At 36.8% G+C, this 10806-nt stretch overlaps 2 protein-coding genes across 9 annotated transcripts in view; one reads left to right on the forward strand and one right to left on the reverse strand.

Annotated features, from left to right (window-relative positions):
• Nucleotides 1-3536, reverse strand: part of sytl5 (synaptotagmin-like 5) — a 48612-nt gene extending 45076 nt beyond the window's left edge. For 4 of the 8 annotated variants that reach the window (XM_061053408.1, XM_061053409.1, XM_061053402.1 and 1 more), the window contains exons 1-2: nucleotides 3409-3536; nucleotides 3164-3248 (exon numbers count right to left, since the gene is read on the reverse strand). The gene's annotated coding sequence lies outside the window, so the exon portion shown is untranslated. Of the gene's footprint in view, nucleotides 1-3054; nucleotides 3249-3408 lie in introns of all 8 variants that reach the window. The other 4 variants (XM_061053403.1, XM_061053405.1, XM_061053406.1 and 1 more) reach the window with 2 other exon arrangements.
• Nucleotides 3537-5935: 2399 nt separating this feature from the next.
• LOC132986772 (dynein light chain Tctex-type 3-like) lies at nucleotides 5936-10660 on the forward strand. Its single transcript, XM_061053386.1, has 5 exons — nucleotides 5936-6050; nucleotides 9096-9137; nucleotides 9233-9356; nucleotides 9456-9533; nucleotides 9808-10660. The coding sequence occupies exons 1-5, from the start codon at nucleotides 6024-6026 to the stop codon at nucleotides 9882-9884; spliced, it is 348 nt and encodes a 115-aa protein (XP_060909369.1). The 5' UTR covers nucleotides 5936-6023; the 3' UTR covers nucleotides 9885-10660.
• Nucleotides 10661-10806: the final 146 nt, after the last annotated feature.

Here is a 10806-nt window from a genome sequence, read left to right on the forward strand (position 1 = left end):
CTAGCATTAGCATGCTAACACAACAATGCAGCGCGAGTTGTTTTGGTTTCATGCTGGTGCTCAAGGGCGACATCTGCTGGATCAAAAAATCACATATAAAGCCTTTAATACATTCCTTCCTTTTTTTTTTTTTACAGGTAACTTGATCTCTCTAGGTCCCATGAGCCTTGCCAAAGTCAGAAGATAGCAGTTACTGTTGTAAGCTAACTAGCAAGGGTTCATCTCAGTTGTTATTTTTCTCTTTCATAGTTGAATGAGCCTTTACTTTGTTTTATGGCATTACAAACTGATTAACAAAGATGTCGGTTTAATAGGATAATATAGCTGTTAAAGTTAGTTATAGCTTAAGCTAACTCTAACCTCCAATTGATGTAGCGTTCTTGTTTTAGCTGTCTGTGCTATTAGCTCAGTTTGGTAGTAACTGCATATTTTACAGGTAGTTTGCTTGGAAAATAGACCAAATCTATGGATACATTCTTTACACATTCATTCTCATTGGAATACTATTTTCTGTAAGCTAAAACAGACTCAGCTGATAACTATGACAAAATGCAGAGCACAATAAGAAGGCTATACTGTGCTCTTCTCAACCTGAATGGTAGCAACCACAGCTACTGAAGTAGACGTTGGAGCAGGTGGCAGCGAATTTTCAAACTCACTGACTGAAAATATGCAGAACTCAAATTTGTTATAAATAAAATTGAATGGAGGACACGTTAGCAAACAGTAAAACAGATTGCCTGGCGACACCATGGCAGTCAAATGTTGTCTGAATACAACAGTCCATTGATAAAAGCAGAGGAGGAAAGAAGTGTCAGCTGTTTAATCTGAGAAAACATCCTCCTGTCAAAATTCCACTAAAGCACAAGTGGATACACGGTGTACACAGTGTACTACATGGAAGTGTAAGCAGCTAATAAGACATCCGTATTGAGAAACAGCCTCAAGATTTGAGTAAATATGTCTGCTTGTTACAGTGTTTTGGTTTTTATAGGGCAGCAGTCTGGCACCATGAGCTGCCGCCTGTCACTGAAATGTCTGCCATAATATCACAGAAGTGTGTAAATGTAGAACCCCCCCCCCCCCCCCCCCCCACACACACACACACACACACACACACACACACACACACACACACACACACACACACACACACAGACCTTCTAAGACCTCTAATGCCGTGTGACTGCTCTTCTCCCCTGAGCTTTCTTTCTGCTCCGCTGGATGGATGCGCTCGGCTGCCGGGATGTAGAGAAATCAGGGAATCCCTACATTCCCCCTCCCTCCTCTTATTCACCCATCTATTTCCCCTCCAGCCTTGTGTGGGTAAGCGTGTGTGCATGTGTGAGTGTGTGAGCCGTGTATAAAAGCTCGGTTATCATTAGGGAGGCGTTTTCCCTGTGACAATGATAAACCAGCCTCAGCAGACACTGAATCTTTTTCTTTTAGGAGCCCAATGAATTAATTTTAAGAGGCGTCACTATGACAGATTATAGTACAGCAGGAGATCTCTCAGCAATTGTAAAATATAAGGTTTTTGCTTTTCTTCTACACGAGAAAGAATGATTTTACAACACTTTAATACTTTACTTTAATAGGGTATTAAATCCACTTACAGGGCTTTGTGGGGACTCTTGATTATATGGACTCAGGAATGTTATTTTTTTACTCATTAGTGCAACTGTTTTTGTATTTAATTCAACAGTTTCTATTGTTACACAAGCAGCCCTGATGTTCTTCAGTGAAGCTCGAGACTGATGGTTAATAAAAAAAATATATATATACAGATTTTGCATATTGTGAGTGGCTACTTTACCAGTTTGGCCAGCAGCCGCCATCACGTCTCTAAGCGGTCAAGTGGTCAAACTGGGTTAGACTTGGATATTTCAAAGTGAAAAATCCTTTCATGTTTGTCTATTTGAGCTTTAAACTTTACAATGTCTTTAACTATAACATGTAATCTTGTGCTGAAACTCCAGACGGCAGATAATAATAGTGAATTGGATAACTCAATATTAATTTAAAGTCATCGATCGCCTTTTGGGAAATAAGCGTAAAGGCTTTCGAGAATAAGAAAAGGAAAGAACAAGATTGATTTTACTGTGCAGCAACAAGGCAACATCAATTGTTTATCAAAATGTCATATTATTTCTTGAGATTAAATATCAAAAATGTTAAATCTTGTGATAGTGTCAGCCTCTCTTAAGAGAGAATTTGCTGCTTTTCTGCCAATTAGATATCAGACTAATCAGAATAATTGTCGCCCTATCACTTTAATTGACAGTAAGTGGTTTGAGTTGTTAGTTATAATCCTTTGTTCCTTCTTCATTGCATGAATTTTCTGCTTCTGTTAATCTTTCTCTCGCTTGTTTGTTGGGCTGCATTACACACTGCTTTCTGAAATTTGATTCGCCAGTCGATTAACCAATTTTTCTTGACTGTATCATGTCAGTGATAAGTCAGAATCATTACTATTTCAATGCAAATGTAACCTGTGTATGTATAATAAGATTCTGACCTTCCTATCAGGACTTCTGGCTCCTGAAAAAAAAGGCTTCAAATCCTCCTGCAGACAACATCTTGAGCTTCCTGTTTCTTTTTGTCTCACTGAATCATCAATATTTTCCCCCCTAATGCTGCCAGTGGCATCAAACACAAAGCCTCAACCATGACTAATCTGAGGGTGAATCCACCTCTGAATTCAAATGAGGACCTGAGACCTCTCTCCTGAACATGGAGCCAGACAACCACACAGAGGAGAATTATAAGCCTGTAAAGTGTGTGTCAGTCACAGCAGTCCTCCCAGTAAAGCACTGGGACATCCTGGTGGCTCCAAAATACCACAAACAAGGTCAACATGAATAATCAGCTGTGAGCCACAGACATGAAGCAGCAGGATCATTAAAGTCACTCCTCGTTATTATAAAACGGTAATTTAAAAACACTGAGCTGCTCTTCATTATCATTTGCTTACATGGAGGTTATCATGCCTTTTCAAATTAAAGAAGAAGTTTAATAAATTCAACACATTCCCAGCAGACTGTTCAAATTCACCTGAGTTGACTGCAGGTTAATCTACCGTCGAAACCAGCGGAGGCAACAAGAGGCGAGAAAAAGGAGCTTTTTGCTGCATTGCACCTGACCAAAACGCGCTTAACTTTACCCGGGAAGTGGGCTGTCTGGTCCCCGCTGTGTGTGACGAATCCTCCGGGGTCGTGGTCGTGATGTTGGAGAGAGACAACCCCCACCTCCCGGAAGAAAAAATAAAAAATAAAAAGGACACAAATAAAACATCATTAAGTGGGGACACAGAGCAGCGGCTTACAGTGCCATATGTCAGATGATGTTTTGTGTTTTGTGTCCTGGTACCACAGCTGGATGACCCACAGAGACGCAGTGGTGTCTTACCTGGAAGCGGCGGAGGGTGACGAGGAGCCGGCAGGGGAGAGCACGGCGGGGCTGGAGGGAGTCAGTCCGGGGATCAGGGACCGGAGCCTACGTGAGTGTGTCAGTGCGCCTCGGCACCGTCTGAAGGCGCAAATCCACAGCCAGGGTGTTCCCGACAGAAGGGGGCGTGGTGTGCGTATTTGTGCGTGTGTGTGTTTGAGAGAGAGAGAGAGAGAGAGAGAGAGAGAGAGAGACGCATGGACGAAATCTTGACAAATAGGCTTATTGTGACAATGCGACAGTTGTTTCTCCATAAACTCAAACTCCTGTTGTTTTTTCCATGAATAAACAATTGGGGGGTATTAAGCCTATTTAACACCAGCGTGTATTTCTGTAAATTCTTTCAGGGAAAGTCCGTATTGTCACAGAGTGGTACATTATGTATTATGTATTTCCCAGCTGAGATCCTCTGGGTGTTTTGGGTCTATTTCTGGAGTTGTTTTGGCCAGAGGAGAAGCCAGCTTTCTTGCAGAACGACAGATTATTTAATAACACTTAAACTGCAGGAAATTAAGAGTTGGTCTTCTTTAACAAGCAGGGCTTTGAAAAAGGTGAAATGGGGTGAACACAAAGTACAGCTGTTTAAGTGAAATGATTGCTTATGTGTTTCATTTTGACAATTTTATTTCACATGCATTTTATTTTTATGAATAGGCTACTCTTTTATTTTGCATTAAATGTGGTCACTTTATGCAAGCACGTCTTATCAATGCTTACATTATATTTCATTTCCTCTCTAATCTTTTTGCTTTCAGTCCAGTTTTATTGTCTTTTTTTAATTAGGCCATATATTGATGAGATATAGAACATATGTCCAGAGGCTTACTGATGCATTTACTAGCATGTTGTTAATCTGCCATGCCCTGCCCATTAAACTTTATTTATGGAGCAATTTTCTTCAGGTTACAAAGTGATTTATTGGAGAAAAAAAATCAAATCAAATCAAAACACAAAGAGATAAAAAAAAAAAGACATTACAATAAATTGGAAAACTTGTGGCAATGGCAAGAGTGACATAATAAGTATAACCTACAATTTAGAAGAATAAATAACCAGAGTTATGTCCCGGGGCGTCGTAGTGGGGGGGGGGGGGGGGGGTTGGGAGAGTGGGACTGACTACCCAGGGCCCCAGTGGGGAGGGGGGCCCTTCATGGGCCTGAAATAAAAATGTATTTCTTATTTCGCTTTTTTCCTCTAAGTTATAACCGCTGTAAATGACCCAGTAGTCTGTTGTTAGTGTGTATTTTAATTTGAAATTTATTTCTTAAGGTTTGTGATAACTTCCTGTTAGTTACATCGAAAAGACGGATGCTTTTATTTTGAAAGGAAAGGTGCAGGAAGTGAAGGGAAAAAGTAACGTCGCAGTGACGCGGCAGAACCTGCTTACATGTGTTTCAAACATGAAGTATTACGGTCATTTCTTTTATTAAGCACCCCGCTGTTTGAGGCACGAGGTTTGTATTTATTTTGTTCACATGCACATTGATAAGAAGTTACTTAAAAGTCGCATTTTGTAGTTTTATTAAGTTTTAGAATGTGTGTTGGTTAGCAAAGATGCTGCATCTTGGAACCGTAATTTGATCAGGTTAACGTGTGTGTGTGTGTGTGTGTGTGTGTGTGTGTGTGTGTGTGTGTGTGTGTGTGTGCGCGCGCACACATGTCGAGGTGTGCATAAGGTTTAATTCATATTAATTCATGAGGCTTTAAATAATAATATTATAGGTCATAATTTTACACATAAGAACATTTAAAGGTTTAAGTTAATATATTGTGTAGTTATACACTACAGTAATATTTTCTTTATTACTCTCTTTTAGTTCTTACGGTGTTTCCATTAAAAACGGAAAGTAAGGAACTTCAAATAAAAGTCTGAAACATCAGTTTGAGAGCCAGGCCATCTGTAACAGCATGGGGTATGCTACAACCGCAATAAGAAAACTAAAATTGTCTGAATAAATAAACAAACATTCAGAATTCCTTTCTGGAAAAAATGTGGATCACATTGCATTATGGATACAAGAAGACAAACTTTGCCCAAAAGCATACATGAAATATAACCTACTGTCACATGAGGACATTTCACATTAAGGCCTTTAATTTTCACGTGTGAATTGTGACACAATATGTGTTAGAAATCAAATTCAAATATAATGTTATATGTAAATAAAAAAATGGGTGAATGAATAAGCATTAGGTTTGTATTGACATTATCACCAAACAAGACAGTGCTGTTTTTTCTTACTTTGAAGAACATTATTTTCATCCCATCAGGGAATTTATTGCAAGATTTAAGAAACGTGTGAGAGCCTGCATTTCTGAACATCAATCCTGAGAAATAAAAAGATTTATAGTATTTTGTAGGAGATAAAATGTGTACACACGCGCCCTCTAATGTTGGTAATAGTCGTCTTGTAGTGTCTGATTTCGACCACAACGGGGCGCTGTACTCTTTCAGTCAGCCAGCTGAGTTTGCGCAGAGTTGAGCTCGTCGTCTCTGAACACCCGGAAGTAAACAGGAACAATAACTGAACCAGACAGACGCCGGTGATTTTTAGGGCAAAGCAACCTCAGGGACGATGGAGGAATATAACTCTGGGGATGAGGTAAGTACTGCTGAGTAACATTAATAAAAGAGTCACAGTGAACACAACAGATAACCTGTTGGTTAGTTAACAGAGTCAGCTCACTGAGGATAAAGCTTCTTAATGGGGAGTGGTCACACTCATCCTTATTTATCTTATTATATCTTATCTTATTTATCAAGTATTAAGCTTCTGCTTTTTTTTTATTTTTTTAGCGTTGATTGATTGATTGATTGAATTTATTTCAGACATATCAAATAAAAAAACAAACACAAAAAATACAAAACAAAATGAAAAGCACGAAAATACAATAAACAAAAAAACAATGTTCAAATTATTTCACAAAAGAAAGAAAAAGAAAATTACATATATTCAATTGATATGCCTGAAAAGGAAGAAGTATAAAACTTATTTAATCCTTTTCCACAGCTCAATAATAAATATTTATTAAATTAAATTAACTTCCTGTGTTCTTTATAATCTCTCTATATATACAATCTATCTATATATTATGTTTATGATAATATATTTGATATTTACAATCCAATGATTTTCCATACATATATACAACTTGATATACTATGATTTTATATAATTTATATATATATATACCATATATCTATTTGTACAATTTGATGTACTATATTTACATTTTATATATTTATACAATCCTTATATCTATACAGTTTGGTACAGTATGTTTACAATTATACATTTAATACAATCTATATCTATATATATATACAATTTGATATAGGCTACTTGATATATTAACGCTTAAAACAGCCTGTTCATGTTGAAACAGATTGTTGTTTGTTACATGTACTGGTGTGTGTGTAATAAAGTGGAAGCTGCCCGCCTATGTGCGTTTATTGTTTTCTTATTAAGTGTATACAGCTAGCTAAATACGTGAATTACCCACATTTGTATTTACTTAACCAATTTAATAAATGTAAGAGTGAACACAATTTGCAGTGGTAGAGAAAGTAGCCTACTCAGAGGTTTAACAATATTTATTTTATTTATTACATTTCATTTGTAAAGGGAGCGTGTGCAATATGAAACATAAATATTACTATTTGATGCACCAGTTATCTTAGAGCTAGTTTATATTTGCAGTCCCTCAATATATACAAGTACTAAATCCCTACCATAAAAACACTTACATATATTATTCATAACTCTATTCTGCCCTACAAAGGCAAAAGGCAGTAACTTGTCATTTTTGGAACATTACAGATGTGCTTTATTATGTGGACAGATATCTTGAGTCAATTGTGTTTTTTTTTTGGGAAAATAGTAGGTTGTATTTGCCTTAACTTCCAAAAGCCCTCGAGAAACCAAGGCAGAGTAACTTCACTTATAAAAGTCTTTGTCTTTGTTTTACTGTGGATCAAAGTGAAGTTACTGTTTTACTGCAGTGGAGTTAAGTTTGTTTTAATATCTGTCATCAAGCACTTCTGACACACACACAGTAGCTTGACTGAAGTGTAGTAAATAAATAGTGTTGGTTGTGTTATTTTAACAATGCAACCAAGTGAAATACAGTAACAAATGGAAGTGAATGCCTTTTGCCTTGGCATGACCCGTTATTATTGTACAGGCAATGCAAAGGCAGAGTACCTTAACTTCCAAATAAGGGTCAAAGGTCATGTTTGAGTTAAAGATTTTTGTGAACATTAAAGATAAAGAATTGCCACATTTCCAATATTCTGCCTGCAACTCATTTGGCTGGACAACAAAAAGACTTTAAAGTCATTTTTCTCAGTTCTACACTCTGGAGAGTTAAAAGTCTTTTGCCTTTGTAGAGCAGTATACCATTTTTATATTTCATTTATAATGTTAGATTAAAAAATATATATTTTAGGGATTTTATTGTTGGAGTTCTAGCTAAATGAATTGGGCGATAATATTCTAGATACTTTTAAAAATAAATGTTATGTATTTAATAATCATTTATATTATGACAAATTTGCCAATTATTTTGTAGATTCATTGATTTTGTTTTCTTCCACTTGTAAATAAAGGTGTTGTGACCTGTAGAGATGATCTTAAATCTAAAATAATAACTGAAGATCTTTAGTAATCTGTGTACTTTTTTGTCTGACCCATAGGCAGTAACAATGTTAAAGCAATTAACTTCATATTTTTTTTTACCTTGACTATTTCTCTACTAAAACTGTTCAATCTGTTGAAAACTGGACAACATTTATACATCAAAAGTGCAATCTATACATGAACCGTGCAATATCTACGCTGTTAATCCATCAGTGTGTATTCATATTTGTAAATATTGTTTATATTTTCCTGCGCTTGAACATAGCTTATTACTCATACTACTTTCTTATTGTTTTCACTTGATACTTATGCTTATTATATTGTTATAATAAAATGTAAAATTAACTATTTTTATTAGAATAGAATAGAATAGAATGACTTTATTGATCCCAAACTGGGAAATTGTGGCGTTACAGCAGCAGGTTGTCCAAACACACAATATGAGCAAAAAACACAATATTAGCAAATCTAAACATAATATAATATTAAATACAAAGTAAATAAACACTAAAAATATCAAAACTAAGAATGTGAATATATACAACCAGGATTTAACTCTGCATTACTAGTCTTAAATATGAAAGATTAAATGTAAATGTGCAAAAACAGAGTTGTAAATGGACAGTATTGACATGTTAAAGTGAATGAGTGTAGACATGTTATCAGCAGAAACTATTCAATATAACAGCGAGTAGACAAATGAAGTGAACATGAGTGCAGGGATAATTAGTAAATTTAACATGTGCAGAACAGATTACAGTATGGAGAGACAGTATATATATAATATTTTATATTGTGAACTTATCTGTACTTCCTACTGATTTTTGGTGTTATGAGCAACTGTAGCAAACAAATTTCCCCCTGGGATTAATAAAGTATTTCTGATTCTGATTTCCATGTGACACAGTAAGTGTCATGGACTGGTGCTCTGTTTGTAGAGAAACAAATCATACCTCGGGGTATTTTTTAACACAAATAAAATCATTCCTATTTGTTCTTTCACTGCAGGTTATCTTCAACGCCGATGAGATCAATATTTCAGTCAAAGAGGTAACGTTTCTCCTCCCAGGAGTCACTAATGAACTGTGTTGAATTTAAACTCCCTCTTTGATGGATAACAGTCTCTGTGATTGTTTTTGTCTCAGTGTATCGAAGGTGTTATTGGAGGAACAGATTACGACCAGAGTAAAGTGAACCAGTGGACGGCCAGTATAGTGGAGCACTCTCTGACTCACCTGGTCAAACAGGGACGGCCGTTTAAATACATAGGTAAGCTAACTGTCTGTACCATAGAGTAACATGGTGTAATGTTGACATGTACGGCTCATCATGTTCCTGTAAATAATGCTGCTGTCTGATATTTTGCAGTAAACTGTTCGGTCATGCAGAAGACTGGCGCTGGTCTCCACACAGCCAACTCCTGCTACTGGGACACGGCCACTGATGGTGAGAGAAGACTTTCAATTAGAGTTTGTATGTTTGGAATTGTTCAAGGGCTAGGTTGACAACCAGGTTTCAGTACAGACTTTAAAATATACCTAAAAGATTTTTCACTTGCATTCAAATAAATCAAATAAAAGAAGCTGATTCAGAAGCCAGATCCAAATTATAAAATAAAACTGTTGATATTTTTTTAAGTTGTACTACTCATCAGAAACAGATTATCAAAGTGATGCAGGATTACTTGTTATCATTTTTCCTCCTTTTGTGTGCCCCCCAGGAAGCTGCACGGTGAGGTGGGAGAATCGCACAATGTACTGTGTGGTCAGTGTGTTCGCTATAGCCGTGGCGCTGTGAAGCCTCAAGACGCTGATCTCCACTTCCCCAAACTTGAAACCATCACCAAGAAGACGTGAAGACCTTCTGATGACTCCCTCTGGTAGAATTTCATGCAGCGAGTTGGATATATACAGGAGAAGATGTTTAGACTCAGAGTTGTGCTGTGATGGTCCATGATGTGCATTCATGACTGAGAAATGTAGCCTTGAAGGGAGAAGGAAAATGACATGAGGGGACCTGTGGCAGTACAAAAAAAATAGTCCACGTAATCGGGCATGAAAATTTAAGATATTATCCACATGTTGTAATCTCTGTGTAATGTAGAACTTGTTTTCCCATACGCCTCGGCTGTGCGTTGTGTTTAGTGCTAATTAGCAAATGTTAGTCTGTTAAAGATGGTGAATGTTAGATTAATAGTGTTGAGTTCAAAGGGCTGCAGTGTCTCACTGACTGGCTAACATGGCTGTTAACTCTTCTTCTCATTTCTCCTCTTCAGTACATTCCTCTTTAAAACTGACTGAACTGTTGCCGTTGTAGATGCTGTTGTGTTTGATTTGGAACCTGACTACTTGTGTACAATGTCTCTACAAGTCTACATTCATTTTTTCAATCATTTATACTCCTCTGTTACTGTAAAGATTGGAGAGTGTGTATTTCCAGGTTTTAGATGTTTAATGCTTAGTCCTGACAAGCGATGCACTTTAAAAAAAACAAAAAAAGACTTGCTCTGAAGAAATCCTGGAAATTGTCTGTTGAATTAATGTAAACTGTTGAGTAAATGAATTTGCTGGAAATACGAGGCTGTCATATAATGAATGAATTAAAGTATGAATGAACCCAGAGTATGAATGAGATTTAGAAATCACACTGGCAGAGTAGAATGGCAGTTTGGGCTTTTGTCCACTAGAGGTCAGCACAGAACAGCGTGTAAGAATGAACA

This window comes from Labrus mixtus, chromosome 13 (genome assembly GCF_963584025.1).
Source record: "Labrus mixtus chromosome 13, fLabMix1.1, whole genome shotgun sequence".
NCBI classification, from domain to species: Eukaryota; Metazoa; Chordata; class Actinopteri; order Labriformes; family Labridae; genus Labrus; species Labrus mixtus.